The sequence below is a fragment of the Colossoma macropomum genome, unplaced genomic scaffold (assembly GCF_904425465.1).
Source record: "Colossoma macropomum unplaced genomic scaffold, Colossoma_macropomum, whole genome shotgun sequence".
In the NCBI taxonomy this organism is placed as follows: Eukaryota; Metazoa; Chordata; class Actinopteri; order Characiformes; family Serrasalmidae; genus Colossoma; species Colossoma macropomum.
Window position 1 is genome coordinate 12,347,033 of NW_023494792.1, and position 22,728 is coordinate 12,369,760.

The following is a 22,728-nucleotide window of genomic DNA, read 5'->3' on the forward strand; positions in this document are numbered from 1 at the left end:
GTTAACTGGTCACTTCCTGTTCAGCTGGGGTATGAGGATGATGTCAAACACCTTTATTCATCCATGAGTATAAGGAAGCTCACAGAACAGAGTGCCTCATTACACAAATGTAATGAGATACAATGTTATTGCCCTACATAAATCTCACAGCAGCCTGACTTGAAAATTGTAAGGCTTATTATTTTTATCAAATATACATAGTTCAGAACATTCAGAGCATTTCATGAAGAACTTGAAGTGTTTCAATTATTTTGTCCATTATAAAGTGGATCATATTTTAGTATCTGTTATTTATTTTGTGACCTTTGTTCTGTAAAGTGATATTTGAGCATGATCGATATGTGTCCCACTAAACTATTAAAGTGAATATTTACCTATTACAGTTTACACAAAGTGGCACAACGTACAACAGCTGTCTGTACAGAACACATCAAATCTGATCTCTGCTCTCAGAACTGCTGCATTTGTGATCATTGTTTATTTACTAATGACTGAAAATCATGCTGTATAATGCAGCTAATTCTGATGTGACATAACATTTTTTCTTTACATTTTACAGCATTATTTAGCAATATCATCAAACCTGCTGCAGCCAATAGCGTAACCTTACAGCACATTTAGATACTTTTTATGGTTCACTACAGGATACTACATTCCTTTAGATTACTGAAAAAGAGGAATACTGCAGGAGACAAAAATATGTACAGCCATGTGCAAAATTTGGTCGAATTATATGTTTTGTTGGTTTTCTGGGTGAAAAAAGGGAACATATTTAAATTTGTTCTCTGTGAGAGGATTTGTTCTCTGTGTTAACAAAACATGTTATTTGACTGGGGTGTTCAAAGTTTAGCATATGACTATATTATTGTAGATATATTTAGAATATAGAAGCACGTTTATTTAACAAGCCCATGTACATGCTGAAATTGTTGGTGGTGAAAACTCACAGTTGATTATCAAGAGTCTCTGGGTTAGGGTTAGCTTTAGGCTAACATTTGTTAAGGTTTAGGGTCAGTTTTAGGATTAGGCAAGATTTAACATAATAAATTGCATTCAGCGTAAAGTGACCGTTTGTTGAATGTAAGTTAAAAACAAGGTCGACAGTGGACTCAAAAAAAGGTGTTACTGAAGTATCATGCAGCACTTTAGACATACACTCTTAAAAAGATGGTCCTTCAATGGTTCTTTTGAAAAGACAGTGGTTCTATACAGAACCATAAACATGCTTAAATGGTGAAATGGTTCTTCAGACTGATGGAGAATGTGCTGTAGATGGTTCTTTTTGAAAAAGGTTCTATATAGCACCAAAAACGTTTCTTCTGTTGTTACAAGCTTGACATTGTGACAGTAGTAGAACTCTTTTTTGATGCCATCTAGAACCATTGTGAAAACTGTGATGTATATGGTTCTATATAGATCACATCCTCCACCAATCTGAAGAACCATTTCACTATACAAAGCATGTACATGGTCCTCTGAGTGTTTATGGGTCTGTACAGAACCATTGTCTTTACTAAAGAACATTTGAAAAACCCTCTCGCCGTAGCATGAACTGCAACAACGTGTACGGTTAAGCGAGCTCTCCAGTTTACTCTCTGCTGCCATCGAGCGGCAGAAACTGGTTATGGCCACAGTCACACTGGCCTGTGCGAATATACTGATGCAGCAGCTGGAGTTGCCTGTTCTGTGGTTTTTTCCTATCACCCTGACGACCCGTCTGACTGTACTTGACAGGGAGCTTTGCGTTTCCTCATCAGCAAATGCGATAAACGAGCCTGTTTGACAAGGACAACCGAGTAAACCTTTTAGGGCCAGATACCTGAAGAGTGACACATCACAGCAAGTGAACAGGCGACATTCCAGCCCTGAGTTTCTGAGTATCTCTAGAAACCCAGCAAGACACCCAGCAGAGTTCCTCCTAGCAGAGCGGAAGCAGAGACTCTTTTAAGGGGTAAGTGCTGCTGAGAACCGGACTCTGTGCCAGAGGACACTGAAGAAAGACTCAGCTGCAGAGGCGATGGAGTAACTCAGCTGGACCTTACAATGTCCACATCACATCTGGATGTGCCCTCAAATGAGGCACGCAAACTTTGCCACAAGAGAACGGTGAGAAAACAACACACACACACACACACACACACACACACACACACACATACACACACACGGCTTTACTGCGGTCTCTGTTGACCTGAACAAGCCCGACTGAGAAAAGTCATCAATATGTCAGCGGAAGGCGCTGAGTGCTGGAGGCAGCGTAGTGATGCAGGTGAAGTCGACGGCGGCCTGAAACAGATAGATAGACTATGTGTTTGAAAAAAGAAGACAAAAAAAGCGATTTTGTTAGGACGGGAAGTCTGAGCTTTTCCTCACTGTGTGGCATTTAAACTGAAACTACTTTGCTTCAGATGAGTTATCGCCTAAATCACCGGCTGTTTAGTACATTAAAGGTCGATGTAACTGAGGCCTGGATTGTTCACCTGAGGCTGTGTAAAACTGCTCGTCTAATTTGGGAAGAAAAATTAAGTGGCCGTGCCCCAACCTAAAAGCACTGAAAATAGTTTCTGTTTCATCCAGAGGAGGATTTAAGGTCACAGTTTAGAAGTTTGGATTCTCCACTGAAAATCCCATTCATTGAAGCTTTAGGCTGGTAAACGGACCATTTTTTACATTTGAAGGGTTTGTGGCAAAATGCAAAGTAAACCATTTTCAAAAATGTTCTTTTGCTGTTGTGAGTGGGCTTTTCTCATACAGTTCATATTAATGCTGTGTTATGACTAATACCACTAATACCATTTTTAGAGAACTAAAATGTGTTTTCCATCAAAGTTCAGCTGTTGTTCTTTTCAAATACTTTTATCTACAATTGTTACAAATGGATATGAAGCATTTTGGAATGAAACTCTTCATTTAGTGTTAACTTTAACGTAAGGGGACTGCAACAGCTAATAAATAATATGTCTACTTTTTTCTTTTTGTTTAATGAAGTTCTAAAAAGGGTCCACATTGCACATGCAAGAACATTTTTTTAAACAGAGGAGTTTCCCTTTACTTAGTGAAAGAATCTGACTCAAAGCACACTTATAATAGAAGCCAATGAAAATCTGCTTCAGCAACTCTTCTAAGTGTAGTTTGAGCCAGCTGGTAAAGTGTTGCTTCTCATGATGAACACTGGCACAGGGTTGATATAGCCAAGGCTTACAGGATCTCTTTAGCTTCTATGAAAGGTTGTGGTTTTAGTTAATTTTGTCCAAACTGAGTTATGAGATTCAGAATCTTTAAGGGTGAACTCAGTTGGATGAGTTCAGTTCTCCACTTCATCTCATTGAGACAGACCTGTGAAACCTGTTGGAGGACATAATGTTTGCAAAGTTATTGTAGGCTATAAGGCTTATTGTGGGCCATAAGTAGGTGTTCCCCATAATCTAGTGCCAGATCTTAGTAAGTAACTCTCCAGTATGCAAGAATGTAAACTCCCACATCTAAAAATATTTTTTACTGTAGAAACCACCCTTGTCACATGATCTCTTAGTAACATCGCTGGCATTCTGACCAAATCTGTGGAACTGAGAGCAGTACCTTACTCAATCACTGAAAAGGGAAGAATCAGTTAAGTTATGATTTATGTTAGACGTTAAGGTCACTGTCTCTTAACATGACCAGTAAATGTTTTGATTTAAACTTTAACATTAAAATTGCAACTTTTTTGGTCCGGTTTGTTGCGGAATAATGTTCTAAATAGCTGCGATACACACTTTCCCACGATACCCGGCAGTGTGTATACAGTCCTGTATACATTCCTTTCATTCTTATGAAATTCATTCTGACTTAGTCAGTGCCATTCCTACAAAGCTCATTCTCAATATTAAGAAAACAAACAAACCAAACAAAAAAAAACATATTTCTGTTTGTTTTACTATGTTATTGTGGTGCTCAGCTGCATCGTACTGGGATAAGCACTATAGCACTTAGGGGTGGATGATATAGCAAAAAACATAATATCAACATAATAATAACACAAGAATACTTAAAGATTTTTTTTTGACACACAATACATACCACAAGATTGTCTGATGTTTCATAAGCTGAAACAAAACAAACGCGTTAGTTGTGCTGTGTTTGATTGGTATAGTGTAGTGGGTAACACTTGTGCCTTCTAGGCTGTAGGCTGGGGTTCAATCCCCTGGCTGGGCAAGCACCCTACACTATACCTCTATGAGTCCTTGGGCAAGACTCCTAACACTACCTTTGCCTACCTGTGTAAAATTATTCAACTGTAAGTCACTCTGGATAAGAGCGTCTGCCAAATGCCGTAAATGTGCATTTAAAAATGGCTAACAAAACTATGAGTAAAGTGATTTTGATTAAACGTTTCTTTACAAGACTAATTTTGCTACCTTTGTAATGAAACGTAGTTGGTCAGTGTTCTTTAAGTACTGACGATATCCACCATATGGTCAGAAAAGTGTGTTGTGATGTACTTTATCACAATAACAACAAAGTATCATCATATTGCCCACCTTTAATGGCACTTTGCACTCTCAAAAAAAAAGTATGAAACTGTCACTGTGGTGGTACCTCTCAAGGGTACATCTCAGTACCTTTAGTCAGGGAACATAATTGTACCATAATCCATTGAAATTATATTTTCTAAGTTGCACTGACTCCACACACCCTGTCTTACCTCCATGTTTAATATTTTATTGCTCTGTTTTAAAACATTAGGTTATGAAAAGATACAAATATGTACTTTTGACCCAGAAAAACTTATTCAAGGTTCACAATTGGACCTTAAAACCACTGTTATACCTTTGAGGGTACATTTACATTGTTTGTACCTTGATGAATGAAAAATGTATCTGCACAGTGTGTAGAAGTCAACATTTACTTTTGTTGTGTCTTGTTTTGACACTCCATCATTTATGTTTATCTTTGGTAGTATGATGGTGTGATAAAGTGATTTTGCAGTGCTGCTTGTGATGCTGTTGCAGGGAAGCATTGAACTGTTGGAAGTTATTGGAGTCGTGAAAAAGGATTATGGCAGTGGGAGCTTTTCTATGCTGCCTGTGGTAAGATTCCATTCCACACATTATGACACTCAAAGCAGCCAAGATCCTAGTTCACAAAATGAAATAAGCACTAAAAATGTGATTGTAAAGACAGATATTGTTTGAATAGCTTACACTTTCTGTGTCCATATTTACGATTCATCTTCATGATGCTGTTATTAATTATTTTCTGCAGTTAGTTTTACATTGAGTAGTATAATAGTTTTGAACTGTACTTAACAAAGGAAGTACAAAACAATATGTGGTTACAGATTCAGATTTTGAGAATGTAGTTTCTTCATGGGATGATATTCTCGAGTGAGTAACTGTATGTCAGCCATCAACAGATCATTGCACAATAAGATTTGCATTGTTTACTTTGGACATGAGTGCAGCATGTGAGCAGCGAGAACGCACATATTGTTTTGCATACTTTTTTTTTACTGTTTGAATAAAAAATGGTAGATAATCTTTTGTATACAGTGTTTAAGTGGCAGAAAAATCAGTGAGATTTTAAGTGCAGATTACTCTCAACCTGAATGTGAAGGAATGCAGTTTGGGTGATTGTTCTGGCATCACAGCATTTATTTTTGGCCTTGTATGTAAGTCCTGAATTTAACATGCTTTAAATTCTGGGTTTTCCCTTAGCACTCCCCACAGTCCTTTGACTATGTTCTGGTGGCCCAGAGAACAGATGATGTTGACCAGGAAAGCTTCAGAAAGCAGAGGGACTTCATCAATGCCCTGAAGGACAAGCATTTGAATATACAGGTGATTTTCTTACATTAAGATTAAAGAATGTTTTGCAAAATTAGCGTTAAGGCCGACGGACCCACTCGGCCGACTGGGCATTTGACACTTCACTTTTCAAAATACGTCAGGAAGCTTCCATCGAAAAAAAAAACTCATCTCGCCCTAAACTGCACAGCCTGCTGACCTATGGGCCCAAGCAAACAGACAATCAAACTCATCAGCAGAACCAATAAAATCTCAGTTTCAGCTGAGAAGGGGGTCATTTCCCTATGAGTTTGTGTTCAGTGAGAGGAGCTGCAGCTCACTAAATCCAGTAAAAATAATTTTTAATGCACTTGGTCATAGTTTATGTTACTATACTATATGTATTTACTAAATGTCAGTTTGAGTATTTCTTACTGCTGCCATGCTAAACTAAGACTGATGTTCTTCAGAGATGTTAGATGTCAGCCAACTAAGTTTGTTATCTGAGGCTGAAACCTATCAAGCGCAGAGTCAAAACAAACACTGTTCATTAATACATGCTGAAAAGTACTAGTCAGTAAGTGGCTGAGTTGTATTTTGTCACTGTACTACATTTTTTTTCATCACTTTTGGGGGTCTAGCACCACTACAGTGTAGCATGACTTAATAAGCATGCTGTATTGAGTGATTTTGATGTGTTATGGTTGAAGGTTTGACAATGTGAATGGCCACTGGCTACATAAAAATGTTTGTGATATGTTGTTTTAAGGTAGTTAAGCATTTTGATTCAACTCTAGTTGTTATAAAAGTGCTATATAAATCAAAGACTACTTGATAGTTACTAGATACATTGTAAAGAATTAAAATTCAAGTCAGCTTGAAATTTTAAGTCAACCTTTTGTATTGATTTTTTCATTCTCTCAACTTTATTTAGTTAAAGTTTGTTAAAAGAAAATGACAGTTTTAGTATTTTTAGGTCAACAGTTTAAATTGCGCTTATTCTGAAAAGGGTGTGGGGCTGGGGGGTGCCACATCCTTGTGATGCCCCAGCCCTCCATGGTCACTAGTCTAAGAGTAGGAAGCCCTCACATCCCATACTGTTTGACTGGGAGAGTCATAGCCTGTGGGTGGAATTGGCAATGACCAGTTGCAGGGGGTAAAAATCTGGCAAAATATTTAAACAGTTTTAATTTGTAGGTAACTGCATTCACTGTTTTGAGTAAGCTCAACTTAAAGCTGTATTTTATAGACCTAGCTCAGAAGCAGCAGTAAAAACTGTACATTAGGAAGCTTTGAGTTTTGACTAAATAAAATTGAGAAATTTTAAAACGCTATGCAGAAGGCTCACTTAAAATGTCAATTTTTCAAAGAATTTTAGAGTGCAAACCTTTATACAGAGTATTTTAATTTATACATATGTTTAGAAACATGAAGATTTCTTTTATTGATTTTGTGATCTTATTTATGTGGCAGAAAATTATTGATGAAGATAAAGTTTTTTATGGAATCACAGCCCCGAAAGAGATCTTTGAGACATACAGATACCTGCTCAAAGTGTCTGATGCCTGTAATTGGAGCTGTGAGCAACAGGGTACTATCCCACAGTCCACCAGGTAATAACACACATGCACATGCACATATGCTTAGGTCTTATCAAAAGGGTTTTGTTAAGATTTATTTCATTATGATTCACATCTAAAGCTCATCTAATATACATGAGGTAAGCTCTTTTAGAGAAGATCCTCATTTGTCTGTGTTACAAATCCAGTTCATTAATAGTTTAATGTCTACTGCAGAATACGCATAGTTGACTTCATTGTGGACCACACCAGCATAGAAAGTAATGGTGAGTACTGGCAGCATCAGCTCAACATCGCCTCAGTGCTACCTCTATACACCTAATACAGATTAATTACTGCCATTACAGTATAATAGTAATAGTAGTAGTAGCAATTCAGTACACTAATACACCTCTTCCTTACTCTCAGGTGAACCAGAGTACCTGTCAGACCTCATTCAGAGAAACATATTTGAGGCTCAATTTTGTCTGCATGAGGTATAAAATATTCTGTTGCCATTGTAAAATCAAATCATAAAATCATTGTTCTTTCCTCTTGCTATCCATTCTTATGTCTTTAAATTTCAAAAAGAGGAGCATTTAAAAGAAAACAAGGAGACTACATTGAAAATGATCCTTCGCTCTCTGATAGAACTGTTTTTATCGCCGGAATGGTGAAACAGAAGGATGTGTGCGTATTGTCTGAGTAATTCATTTGAACTTGCTGTGCGCAGTCTGACGTGAGCAGCATTCTTTGAAGGCCTCACATGTTATACGCCAAAGCAAACGGTGTCGTTAATTGTCTTTTTGTTTTCCTTGGAATTTCCCTGAGCATTGCGTCATTGCATTAACACATAATTCTCATCTAAAAATAGAACTGAAAAGAATGCATTCATTACATTGTTTGCAAAAATACAATATAGTTACATTAATTACTACTGAAACCTCACCTGAGGAATTCATAACAATTTGGCTGCATCAGAAACCATAAACACTGTCTATTCATACAGAATTCTGAGTCAGCAAGACACCCAGTTATGTCTGAACCGAATATTCGCATAAATGCTGCCTGCTAAGGTTCCTCTGCTTGGCCGTTTTTGTAAGCAGCGTAGATAGATCCTTTGCTGCCTTACATATCCCATAAACCTTTGTGTCCACACACTGGCAGTTAGAAATAAAAAGGCAGAAAACACCAGCACTGACACAATGGACGACACTGCCTTCTAAGACACTGACTCATGAGACAGTGCAGGCAGCAAGGCATCAAGACAGCTGCCTTCAGTTTCAGGCACAGCCAATAATACACAATTCAGGATGCATTCTGAGAATGTAATTACAGACAAAGGTGACTAAGAACTGTCTGAACTACAATAACATCATTGCAAAACTGTGACTTATTCATGGATAAATTTGGATAAAAATGCTAACTCGGTTTCACACAAGACACATGATGGTCATGTCATGTCTCCTCCATTTTATTTCTTAATTTTAGAAACAGGAACAGAAAGAACTAAGCACCAGTTGGGCTCGATGGACAGCCTGTTTAAATGGGCAACCAATAACAGATGTAAGGTATTGTATATTAATCACACTCAACACAAACAATAACATGCAGACACCGTGCTGAATACAGGCTGATATTCCATTTCTGTGTATGTTTTCCCCAGGGACTACTTTGGGGAGAAAGTGGCTCTGTATTTCCTTTGGTTGGGATGGTACACATTTCTGCTGATCCCTGCTGCTGTGCTAGGGGTCATAGTCTTCCTTTATGGCCTGGCCTTCTTCAAAACCAGCCCTCTAATGTGAGTTATCAGGTACTGATCGGACATGATGTAGTCAGATTTTAACACTCTGTAGCAAAGAGAGTGATGCACAATATTTCGACACATATTTTATTATTGATTTGGTTGTGTGCTCTTACTTCAATATACAGACCTGAAGTACAGAAGAGAGGATTAATACTAAATGTGATTTTAAACACAAAGTTCAGTTGTTCTTATATAATCACATGATTGAAAGTAGCACTAAGAAGGCTATGCCCTGTCTGTAACTCTGAGTTATTTGGTAAAAATGGGAATTATAGGAAAGAGGGAAGAGGATTTTGAAGTCAGTTTTGTTTTGACACAGATGAGGTTAATTTGGGAGAACTGATCCAAGTTCTTGATATTATAGAGGAATTGCATAAATGTTTAAAAATTTCCACATAATTTAATCATTAAAGCAATAGCTTATAAATTGTAAAAATAAATTGTAGCCAATTTTCTCTTTATCCCCAGTTGTAGTCCTGAAGTCCAACTTTTGCTTCTTTAGAACGTCTCTCAACTTCTCTTTTGGATCAGATTCCTTTATTTGTAAGACAGTCATTGTCAAAAATACTGACTGTATATCTGCACTGCTGCTCCTACTGGGGTGGTTTGTGAATGCAGACCCCATTATCTAAAGTGACTGCCTGCTGTGTTTAGCTACACAGTGACATTTTGTTAATTTTCACTGCTCACAGAAAGTCCTAAACCATGAGTTCACAAGTCCTAAACCATGTTGTTCCAAGTTCTTTAAGATAAAAGCCATTCAGAGTGTTTTGATGTGACATTATGTATTGTAGATTAGCTTACCTACTTGGATTTCTTTACAGCGTTGGTGATAGGAACAAGAGGTTGAAATGTCCGCAACATGAATTCATTTTATCCGAAATGACCAGTGAGCCCACACGTGTTCTGAGTTTGAGTTTTTATATGTGATGTTGATAATGGTAAAATATTAGTACATCTCTAAGACATATGTTTGTTTTGCCTTGCAGTGCACCGCACTGAATGTATTTTAACAAAAACTTATCAAAAACAAATATGGCATCGAATTTGCAAACATTTCGTAGTATATCCTTCTGTGATGTAGCGTTCACCATGACTGAATAATACTGAAACTGTAAAAAATGTGGAATTCCCCTTTACATGTAGCTAAATTATTTACTGTATGTATGTACATTGAACATGATGTGCATGTGTGTGTGTGTAAAGGAGTGAGAGGTAGTATACTGTATAAGGATGGTGCCCCGCTTTTCTACGACTTGTACAGTATGAAACAGTGAAATCTCATGATTTCATTACAGAACACTGAGGAAGGAAACCAGAAACTGTACCTAGCCCAGACATCAGTCATGACAGCTGTGACTAACATCTTAGTAACTGCAATCTTTCAGCACAATTTGCCATTCACCAAAACATTCCTAGACACACCTCTGGGAGAAAACAATCTTCATGACTTGTCATCACATGACTCAGCTTGAGCTGCATACAGAAGCTTCAGAGTGATTAATTCACTAACACAAGCTTAAGTCATCTCCTTTCTTTTTAGCTTCAGTCCCTTGTATCTATTATAATTCTCCTTTTTGTAGGCTGTGCTTCATTCTTCAGTTTGGATGCATACTAAGAATACTAAGAAGAATAGATTATACAGCAAATATTACTATACCAGGTTGTCTTTAGAGTCCAGTAATAGTAAGGTTTTGAGTATCTAGCAGTAGTAAGTCGAGCTGACTGGACCTCTGGTACAAAGGTGCCCCAGCAGTTCTAGATAAGAAGTTATCAGCCACATATAATGCAACCAGAACCTTCTCAATCTGCCTCTTTTGGAACAGCTCACACCTCTGAACTTCTGGGATTGTGATGTGACCTTAAAGAGTTTAAAAATTCCAAAGATGAGCAGAGGTTTAAATGCCAGAGATATTTCTACGCTGCCTCAAAAAACAGCCCAACAGAGGAACCTCAGCAGGGAGCTTTTGAACAAACATTAGATTCGGACATGACTGGCTGCCTTTCTGCCTCAGAATACTGTATAAGTGGGCAGTGTTTATTATGTTTCAGACACAGTCACTGTCAGCACTGAAGGCCTTGCTTGATAACAGAACAGAAATTTTTGGCTGTTCATCTGACACAAGACAAGGGCTGCCCATACACAACATAACTTATTAACATCATAAGCCATGAGAGGCTGTGTGTTACTGTGGGGTAATCATGTATGTACTTAGGCACGACACAAAGCCAACATGAAATATGAAAAAATAAATGATGAAATTATGTAAGTTATTATTAAAAATAATCGATATAAATAAGCATTCCACCAACAAATGTAGTTCATTTAGAGCATGGTATAGCAATCATGGACCGCTGAATTAGAAGAACGTTCAGTCATTTCATGATTTTTTAACTTTTGTTGTATAAGAATGAACATATGACACTGTTTAATGCAAAACTTTAGCTTTATAAGTACTGTTTGATGACCAAATTACCACCACAAGTCTTATTTAGCACCAATCCAGCGGCGCCCCTCTTCACACGCTGGGGCTGAATCTCAAACGGCTCCCTGCTCCGTACATAGAGCTCTACGTAGGAATTTAAATACTGGATCCTGCACCCCAACAGTGCAAAAAATAGCTACAAATTAGCAATATGGGACTCAGCCACATCCGTACTCGATAAATGATGCACTATTTGGCTGTAGAGACCAGAATTTCTAAATTTTCATAGCTAGCACATTTAGGGAATATGGAGCCGTTTGGGATTCAGCCTGGGTTTGATGCTACTTCTGACCGAAACACAAACATTTCAAGCATGTAATCCATTTTATACTGCTGTTTTAAAGTTAATCATACTGTAAGTACTTTAATTCAAGCCTGTGATGTTAATGTTGGAGTTGTTAAGCATTATTGCTGTCTTTTAGCCTGTTAGCTAGCTGACTAGCCTAGTTCTAGTGCTAGTAAGAAAATAAGTTGCCGGCCCCTCAGTTTAAACAAAAAAAATGGGTTCTTACTTCATCAATATACTCAGTGGTCCATGCAAGAAGCACTAGAGTCAAAGATTATGCGTAGTAATATACAATTCAGTTGTTGTGAGGCTGTCATAGGTGTGCATATATCATGGATTTTACAACGGCTTCAAACACGGCTCAGCCAATCAGATTTTAGGACCGGAACTACTTTTTTTATAAACTGTTATACAACAGTTTTTACAAAATAAAGAAACAAAATAAATCAGAGAATCCCTGAATTTCATACTGAATATGTTTTAATACTCACAATACCTTCTGCCAAAAAGTAGTTTCACAACAAATGAGTTGTTGCTATGCAACAATAATAATTCCCTATCCCAGGGGTCCGCAACGCAACTCTTTTACTACCCTGTTGCGGCTCCACAGCAGAACTAGATTTCAGGTAAAAATAAGATGATGTTCCTGTTCAGTAAAATAAAGCTCTGCTGATCGTTCAAACACAGTTTTAACAACAAATAGTCTTAAACACTGGAGTTAATGCATAACTGCTAATTCACTCTTTAACCCTGAAAGTTGGTGCACAGACTGCTGGTCACACAGCAATGCAGACAACAGTCTCGCCTGGCTAGTAGCTAACGAAATGGCAAAGAGAAAGATTTAAGATGAACATCGATAATTTGGAGACAAATGGACTTATTTGTATTTATAATCACTCCAGCTGGTTTCCGTTTAATCTGCAATGAGAAACTGTCAAACACTAAAAAAAAGTTGCGAAGCTGCTGTCAGTTTCTCGTTCGAATTTTCATATTCCACCTTAAATGGTGCAGCAGTTACAAGAAGCTGGCGAAAAAAAGCTGACTTTAACCTCGTAAAAAGTTGAACATTGAGAGACATTTTACAAGAAACTATTCCACTTTTGTAGAAAAGTTTCCTGCTGGTGATGCAAGAAAAGCAGCTAAAGCTGGGCTAAAGCCTAAAGCAGAGCAAAGTAAGTCTGCGTTTTTGTTTATCTTATATTTTTAGCCTACACTAGGACATTAGCACTGAGATATATTTATAGTCAAGATGATAAAATGGACATAAAATATTTTGGCTGCCGGTGTGGTTTGATTTTTGTTAAAAGAACAAAATGGCTCTTCTTAACATTTAAGTTGCGACCCCTGCCCTGGCCTGTTGAGCCCTGCGTGCAGTCCAAGATAACTGCTGATACTATGAAGCTCACCTTTTGTGGTGTGGATAGAGCTGTAGAACTGTACAAATATCAAGTTCAGCTCAGCCTTTTCAATTGTTGCCAAATTAACCTGAATGTCATTTTGTAACAGCCAGTCTATAAAGCACGCTGTGGCCCATCTTGTTTGCCGAATTGTACTCTGTTTGTTTCTAGCCAATTCCAGCATGTTCAGTTGTTCTGCCATCACTGTAGTCGACCTAAGAGTTTTCATGGTAATTGCAGATTGAGAATTTGATGTGCATCTGCAGTCGCACTCTTATTCAGAGTCTGCTCAAACAGGCTGTGGGTCAAATGTTATCTTGAAATTTTCCATTTTATTAATGTCTCGTTTTGTATAAGCACAAATACAAAACAACTGTGCATAAAGCTTGTCGTTTCCCAGCAACGCATCAGCGGTGTGATACAGTTTTTTTGGTGTAAAAAAGCTGTGCTGTTATCACAAGTATCAGCACGGTTAGAACGTTTCTCAACCAATTAGATTGTAAGTTCGGAGCTTATGTTTTATTAAAAAGCAATAAAGCACTCGAGGGTGCAGGTTATCCTAAATAACATGCTGTTATTCGCAATAACACACTCCCTCTCGTGTTCTATTGCTTAAATAATTCGATTGCTCTTCGTAGTTGGGAATAACAGCTGTGGCATCATGTAAATGTTGGTGATGAGTCAAATCACACAAATGGAAAAAGTACTACTAACTACAAAGAGAATGTTATACTCATAAGCTTTTTCTAAGAAATCTAATTAAGAAAAGTATCAGTTCTTCTCAGGGGTTGATTTTGTTGTTTAGCAGCAAATGTTTTAACAGGACAGGTTCCATTCAAGATAGTCTAGTTCAAGCATTTATTCCCTCCACCACATTAGATCTTACAGGTCTCAGGGTAAGCCTTTACTGTTTGCCAATGTTCATAAGACTACATGACACAGACATAAGCTCTTCATGACAGCTGACATAAAACGTCATACACATTTATAAACACTTACTCCAAAATAATATTTTTTGTTTAATTTGTCATTAAAGTTACATTTGCCTTTGAGTGACAGATTTTTTTCTGACATTAGGATGTGTTGTGACACTTTCGGGAGTGAAATGACATAGACTTTGTGACATAATGCTGATAATATGATATAGCTTGCCAAGTCAGGCTATTTAGACTAAAGAGATCATCTTCTTTGGCTCTTAGGTAAAGTGAGTTTCATTTTACCATTTAGAAGATTTCAGCTATGTCATCAATTTATGTCACTGTGAGGTGCACTGCACAAAGTCAGTTATAACATGCTGAGTCATTTTACCCAAAAAGTGTCATGACACAGTCCAAAGTCAGGAAAAACTCAGTGTCACCTGGCATAGTTGTTATGTCAAATTGACATGAAAGTTGACAAAAGCAGCCTTTATGACAGATTATGTCTGTTAGAATAAGCCTTTAAAATGTTTACATTTACCGCTCTCAGCAGTCGAGGTACATTGGATTTAGCTTTTGTTTTTCCTCATTAATTTAGCATATTTCAGTTTAGGTGCCTCTTTTGAGCAAGAGTCGTGTCTGTCCTGCAGAAAATCCATTTCACCAAGATGAGAATGCCAGATGTTTTGAGGAGACATTCTGTTAAAGCAGTTTGTAAAAAAAAAAGAAATAAAGACATAGCTAGACCATGCACTATTTATTAGACCTTACCAGAAAAGACGTACCCAACTTTCACTTACTCAACTTAATGTTCACTGAAGTTACATAGATTTCCAGTTTTATCACAGGCCATCAGGGGCAAAAGAGAACTATTAATAACAGTGATACATTCATACTTTAAAAATAGTCTGAGCAGGACAGCCCAACCACACTGTCTCAGGATTTTAAGTTATACTATGACCCTGAAAAAATTACAAACCCATCTGATACAAAAGCTTTGTCTGATGGCCTTTCCCCACTGAGAAATAACATCTCACTGGTCTGGAAAAGTTACTGTACTGTGCCAAGAATTTCTCTTCTGGATTCTGTTTAATCTAGTAATTTCATAGGTGTTTCTTCTTGCGTGTGTGTGTGTGTGTGTGGTTTACAGACAAGAAGTGTGTCAATCAGACACTATCATGTGCCCACTGTGTGATGAGAAATGCAAGGTCTGGCAGCTCTCTGATACCTGCACATATGCAAAGGTATTCTCCTCCAAATTACCACTTTCATTTTACTTCTGCTTCTGACAGACATATGAACTGAACCTTTTACTGTAAGGATGCACCAATATGGACTTTCTGTGCCAATAAAGATAACTGATAATTAACACCTGGTTGTTGTGTCCAATACTGACACTAATAACTGATCATTTATTTATTTTTTTAGTTATAAAACAAGTTCACACTGTAATCCATAAATGAAGGTTAGGGAGTGTAAAGCAAGTTCAAACAATTCATCCCAGTTTTAAATTTTTTGTGTTACATAGCCAGGCCACAGCTAAATCTGACATGACACTGATTGTAAACATTTATGTTATTTTTAGGTAAATATGTATGTGAATTATTCCTGGGCTTTGTATGTGTTAGAATGGTCATGTTATCCACTATGCTATCCATTTCAGTGAATTTAAAATTATGAAAATCCCCAAAACTGGTAACTACCCATGCATGACTAAGCATGCGAGCCAAAAATAGGGCTGTTATTTTAATTAATTAGTTGTAACTCCAATACCATTTATTGCCATTTATTTGCAAATAGCAATTTCTTTGTCTAACATGATTCAAGTCATGATCCACATCCAAGAGAGTTAGGAGGCTTATAGCATTGCAAGACTCTATGAGTAGGATCAGGAAAGATTTCTTTACACAAGTGACTCTCAGAGTTTCAACTAGCATGCAATGTCCAGAAGCTCAGTGCTGAGGGCTCAGGTGTCACAGTTTGTCTTGTTTCACCCTGTGCAGGTGAGCATACTGTTTGATAATGAGGGAACAGTTGCATTTGCCATGTTCATGGCAGTCTGGGGTAAGTTCTGCTTTTTTACCCTAAAACCTTCTATAGCACATCTGTTTCCAAGTTCAGCACTGACACCATCATTGTCCTTCTTTTCCAGCTACTGTATTTCTAGAGTTCTGGAAACGCCACAGAGCATCATACGTCTCTGAGTGGAAGGTTTTTGACTGGTGTGAAGAAGAGGTAGGAATAAGATATAAGATAACTTCTTTCTTTTTTCACATGTACAATGCTACTAGTAAATAAGGTACCATTTAAAATGCAAAAGACTGTATGTTTATGGGCACGCACTTGAATTCCTCTCTCTTATAACTAGATCAGTTGGATATTAATTTCAGCAGACGTTACCCTTTAATTTGTTGTAGTTACTAAAGAATAAGCCATAAAATTAAGTCCCCAGATTATTATCTGAAACATAAACAAACAGATCAGGAACCAACTATTAGACTGAATAAGGAATTTAATAGGTAATGTTCTGATAGGTTCTTTGTGTGTGTGTGTGTTTGTGTGTGTGTGTGTATGTGTGTGCAGGAGGAGCTGATTCTGGAGATTGTGAATAATCCTAACTGTGAATCAAAGAAGCACAGTCACTCATACCTGCGCAGTACACTAGTAATGGTGTTAGTGACACTCATGGTGAGGATCTCACACTGAATTGATTGTTTGCAAAATAGTCAACGCATAATAATGACACAACCTCTTAGTGAACCACAAATCTTTCTGTCTATTCTATCAAGCAAAGAAAAAACTTCAACAAAACTGCAGTGAGATCAGCATTGCCAGTAAATTAGTCAGAATTATAAGACTAAGAAACAGCAAAAAGATGTTACTCTGGAACGTATAATACCAAACACCCACTACCCAGGGCTATCCAAAGTGTGGTCCACAGGCTGACATGGGCCTGTGAGGACATTTGATTTGGCATGAAAGTTACCCAGACCTCACCCTCCTCACCCAGTGACAGAAAAACATATTTTTATATAACTGATTCAATTATTTTTTTTAAACTGTATTAAGTATTTTAGTAAAGAAAGCAGTGTAAATTACATTTTTAAAAAACAATTTGAAACTTACATTATTTATTACTTACATTATTTATTTGTATATTGTTTTGTCTTCTTGACCCTCGGCCCACAACAAACACAAGCATGTCTAAAAAAGACAAAAATGTGGGCACCACTGATCTGGAGGGCAATGGTGTTTTTTTGTTTCATCCCTGAAGCTCAAAAAGTTTCAGATTGAACTATGTGGAAGATCACATAACTAATAACACAAAAAAATAATAACAGACAAGATAAACTATATAACAATAAATAACATTACAGCAAAATGTTAAGATCAGATTTCAGAACATGGCTGCTGAGATTTATCTTGATAAATCAGTCAGATTAAACTGGACTGCACCGTGCTCACATTTGTGATTACATTGTGTGTAAAGATGACTAATAATGCACTTGTACACATCATCCTGTATTATTTCTGTAATGTTTCCTGAAATACCTGGTGTAAAAATGATGAGTTTTCCTGGTTCGGTTTGGCCTACTTGTTTTGATTACTGTAAACAGAGTTTTCAGAAACAGTTTTTTGTTTATTTTAAATTGGCCTACATACATATTTCAAAATGGATGTCTGTACTGGACATTTTTTAATGAAAAAGGTATGAAATGTACTCTTCTGTGTGCTCTTACATTGTCTTTTGTGCAACTGAACTTTTTAGTCTGTTAGCACAAGTGTTGTGGATGCTACCAGGTAGGCTGAGCTGAAAGGTTGATGGATGTAGCAACAATAATTAAGGAAGAGAGGATTTTTTCAGAATTTTGCAAACGGCTAATTTTACACACATGAAGCCCAACGCAACTCAGTTTATTCCAACGTTACATACAAAGATTGAGCGTTTTCTTCACCTGGCACTGAAGTCTTTTTTTGTTTCTGTGTGCATGGTCAGTTGCTGCTAATCATTGGGCTGGCGCATGCCCTGGTGGTGTTCAGGGTAATAGCCAGTGAACAGCTGGCTAAATTCAGTAGCTGGTCATTCATTAGTGAAAACTCCAATACAGTGGCTTTCATGCTGGGAGCTGTGCTGCATTACCTCACAATAATTATCATGACTAAGGTAAAAACATTTTCTCTTTGGTTTCCTGCAAATATTTTACTCAAATATTTTAGATCTCTTAACAAATTTATTCTGCATTTACAATAAATATCATGTTGTGTTTCTTTTTTAATGGAATGTGTTATACAGATGGAGTAATTTTATAACTCTACTGCAGTAAAAAAAATACATAACTCAGCTTCTCATTTTTCATAATGTGCAGGTCAATCACAAAGTGGCCATGAAGCTTTGTGAACTAGGTTAGTGGAAAAGATCATTACTACTACTACTGCTACTACTGAGATCATTAGTTCATTCATCACTTTCTCTCTTGTAGAGAAAGCACGCTCCCATGCAGCCATTGAAAGGAGCTTCACAGTGAAGATGTTTGTTTTCCAGTTCTTCACTCTCTTCTCCTCTCTTATATATACAGCATTCTTCCTTGGCAGGTAAAGAGTCTTGACAGAATGGAATAACTTTGTGCTGATTGCAAATGCTTGCCATGCTGGTAGAGCACAATGTTACCATTAAGGCCCAGTGAACATTTCACATACAAATATGTTTTTGTTTTTTTCCAGGATAAACGGACATCCAGGTGGATATGTGAAATTAGCTGGCAAATGGAGATTAGAGGAGGTAACTCTATTATATTTTGTCTCATACTGATTATCAGTAATTATTTAATCAAACATCCTTATTACATGCCTTTGAAAATGGAATCTGAACAAAATGTGATCACTAGGTTATCACTAGGTGGTGCTAAAATCACTCAGTATAACTATTTTCTCTCTTCTGTTCAGTGCCACCCCAGTGGATGTCTGACAGACCTGTTCATTCAGATGGCCGTCATTCTGTTTCTCAAACAGACCATCAACAACGTGTTTGAGTTCTCTGGCCCGTAAGTCAGGGGTCTTAATCTGTTACTTGAAATTTCACATTGTTTTCTGTTTATAGTCCTTATTAATGTACCCATTCTTTCCACAGTTGGTTCACACGTTGGCGGAAGAGGCTACAGAGTCGAAAGTTGAGGCAAAAGGTTCGGCAGTGTTCGAAGAAGGACTGTATGGAGAGCACAGCAGGTGCTGAACTTTGTGACAACTGTAAAGTGAAGGACCTGCTCAGGAACTTTGATCTTGATAGTGTGGACCAGTTCAGCCTCTTCAACGAGTTCCTAGAGATGGGTATAGCTCCATTTTTAAAGAAGCACATAACTTTCATTCAGTTTTCAGCATTTGTTCATCAAAATCTTACCTTTCTCTCTCCACTCGTTTCTGCTCTGCCTAGTCCTCCAGTTCAGTTTTACCACCATCTTCGTGGCTGCATTTCCTCTGGCTCCTCTTTTAGCTCTACTCAACAACATCATCGAGATCAGGCTAGACGCCATAAAGATGGTCAGCCTGGAACGAAGGCTCATTCCCAAGAAGACTAACGACATTGGTGAGAGCAGAGATTCATGGCCATTGTTTATGATGTACACAGAACCATGAAGGAACATGAGTCGAAACAGTCACTGGTTTGAATGTTTTTGTGAACAAATAGGCATATATTTAAACTCTGATGGTTAGATACATTATGTATGTGCATATTACATTTTAGGTATTTGGACTGATGTGCTGGAAACAATTGGTGTGTTAGCAGTCATTGCTAATGGGCTGGTTATTGGGATATCCTCTGATTTTATCCCTCGATTGGTATATCGTTATCGCTACGGACCCTGTGCCAACTCCAGTGCTACTGAAACTGAGTAAGCATAATAACTGCTTTTTATGCTACATACAGTGCAGTTATAAGTGTCACACCTTCATAATCCCATTGTCTTTTCATCTCCATCTCTCACACAGTTGTATGTCAGGTTATATCCAAAACACGCTGTCCACTGCTAACATCAGTGATGAAAACATCAAAAGTGACTTTTTGCCTGAACAGCTGATTACTCACAATGGCATAAAGGTGACATCCTGCAGGTACTGGGCAAAACATTTATAGACATGTGACTACAAATTTATAAGCAGGTACATTAAAATTCACTGAGTTTTTCTTTGTTCTTCTGTAGCTATAGAGACTATAGGAGTAATGAGGACTACACTTTGACCAATCAGTTTTGGGTCATTCAGGCAATCCGATTTGCCTTTGTAGTTCTTTTTGAGGTATGAATGCTCATTCAGAGCTAATCATAATCTTAACATAAAGGAGTCACATAAAATTCACAGCAGTTTCGTGGTAAGGTGATTTTTTTTCCTTCAAAACTGATTCTGTTCTCTCTCTGTCTCCCAAAACACATGTATTCTGCTTCTCTCTGAGCAGCATGTGGTGGTGATGTGTAAGTTCATAGCAGGGTGGTTTGTGCCTGGTTCTCCCTTAGAGGTGAAAAATAACAGGCTGCAAGACAAACTCGACAGACTGAAGGAGGAACTGAAGTAAGTGACCAAAAGTACAATTTGTTGTACCCTAACGCTCATTTTTAGCAAGAAATTGTCTGTTTAACTCCTTAAAGAGCCCACCAGCTTGACCAGGCTTCCATTCCTCGCTTCAGTAATTTAAGATCAAGTGTATTTACATGCATTTAATAATCCGGTCATAATTGGATTTTTGCAGTTATCTGATTAACAGTCATGTAAACAGCATGTAAACAGCATACTCCGAATTCTTGGATCTAAGTAGAGTCTAGAAATCCGATTAATAAATCTGAGAATTGGATTTTAGCTCAGTAATCAAAATCAGTCACTCTTTCGGATTTCTCGGTCTGCACATGTGCAAAAACGGACTGCAGTACTGGAAATAAACAAACAGCGCTTAACACAGCACCCATGAGACAGCGAAAAAAAAAACACTTGGAGCGATGCTGAAACCAGCTATATGCTTGATGAAAAAAAGCTGTTTTGGACTGTGGGAGGAAACTCACGCAGGACATAAAAATAAAATGATTAAATTAATTGTTTTTATTTTTCAACAGAGCTGAAAGAAAAAGGCATGCCAGATCACAGAATGAATGACCAAGGCTTGATGAATTGAAATGATGAAAGGCCCACATGGAAAACCAGAAAACATCACCATCAGTGACATGAGGAACTGTTGTAAAATGTTTCACTGTGAGATCTAACTATTCAAATGCTCATTTGCAAGCTGACTGGGCAGGTGTCTAGAGCTCAGAGGAAAAAAATGAAGGAGAAACACTAGCTGTTGGGCACAGCTGTTAACTTACTGAATTTTACAGATGCACCATTCCTCACACTTTGTAGAGCTTTGTTATACAAAGTGGAAAATGTCTTAATTTAGTCAGTACACGGGACCTTTTATTTTTGTATTAGTCAATTATGTATATTTTTGTACTCTGCTGAATTTGTACTTTACGCTGTGCTTTATTTGTTTTTCTAATGTACTGATTGTGTTATTTTTGATTGCTTGTTTTGCTCATTTATACTCATGGACTGGAACTGGATACTGTTGAAAATAAATTCTGTGTTTCTGCTGTCTATGCTATATTAATTTTGCAGAAGGCTTTTGCACCAGTTCAACTAATCGAGAAGGTTTGTGTGCTAGAACTTGCATTTTGGATTAGCCATAACTCAGAGCTGTTGGAGCTGCGACATATTTATTTCCACTGCCCAGTTACTTTAAACGTTTAAAAGTTTATCAGTAGTGATTTTGGGTTAAAAGTTAGTTTAAAAACCCAGATTTTACAAGTAAGTTGGTCATCTGGAGCAAGTTTTTTGCTAACAAGTAGCAGAGCCAGTTTAGGGGGTGGCAGCCACTTCCTATATGTTACATTGTTTAAAAAATCTGCCTGCAAAACGCCAGAGGGCACCCGTGAGCAAGTCCTCAGTGAATGGAGCTGAACGGTTGAAATGAAAAGCTAAACATGTTTCTAATCATTTGTGTGTAAGACCTTTCTTTAATGTTGGAAAGTAGAATTCCATTAAAAATCAAAGAAAACTTGCCAATGTATATCTGTTTTTCTACAGCAAATGGGTTTGGCGAGCTGATCAGCTCATTGACTGAGTGAAGCCGTTCTCCCTGACGTCATTAACGTTCATGATGCACTAGGAAGTCCTATAACTGGAGTTCAAGATTCAAGAGTTTTATTGTCATATGCACAGCAGAAACGGATTAGTTACACTGTGCAATGAAATTCTTACTTTGCTGTTCCTCCATTCACCAAATATAATCTTAGAAAATAAATATATATATATATATATATATATATATATATATATATATATATATATTACATACACTGAATAAGTAGAAATACACTAAAACAATAGTAAAAAAGTAAAAAAAAAATCTAACAGCAGTGTTGAAATATTTCATGCTGTTCTGTGTTGAGAAAATGAGTGCCTTTGTTTATATAAAATGACTAAGCATTA

At 37.4% G+C, this 22,728-nt stretch overlaps 1 protein-coding gene across 1 annotated transcript; it reads left to right on the forward strand.

Moving 5' to 3' along the window:
* The first annotated feature begins 1,828 nt into the window (after positions 1–1,828).
* LOC118811650 (anoctamin-9) lies at positions 1,829–21,832 on the forward strand. Its single transcript, XM_036576017.1, has 24 exons — positions 1,829–2,106; positions 4,992–5,069; positions 5,697–5,819; positions 7,239–7,378; positions 7,562–7,611; positions 7,754–7,821; positions 8,816–8,895; positions 8,991–9,125; positions 15,368–15,461; positions 16,221–16,281; positions 16,370–16,452; positions 16,801–16,905; positions 18,215–18,382; positions 18,585–18,621; positions 18,699–18,810; positions 18,940–18,997; positions 19,162–19,259; positions 19,346–19,542; positions 19,646–19,798; positions 19,958–20,105; positions 20,203–20,325; positions 20,415–20,508; positions 20,666–20,778; positions 21,315–21,832. Exons 1-24 carry the CDS (start codon positions 2,044–2,046, stop codon positions 21,352–21,354), a joined length of 2,421 nt encoding a protein of 806 aa, XP_036431910.1. The 5' UTR covers positions 1,829–2,043; the 3' UTR covers positions 21,355–21,832.
* The last annotated feature ends 896 nt before the right edge of the window (positions 21,833–22,728 follow it).

Coding starts and splice junctions, on each gene's coding strand:
- LOC118811650 (XM_036576017.1), top strand. CDS start 2,044: ATGTCCACATCACATCTGGATGTGCCCTCAAATGAGGCACGCAAACTT. Junction 5,070..5,696: donor GCTTTTCTATGCTGCCTGTG/GTAAGATTCCAT, acceptor GTTTTCCCTTAG/CACTCCCCACAGTCCTTTGA. Junction 16,453..16,800: donor TTGACTGGTGTGAAGAAGAG/GTAGGAATAAGA, acceptor ATGTGTGTGCAG/GAGGAGCTGATTCTGGAGAT.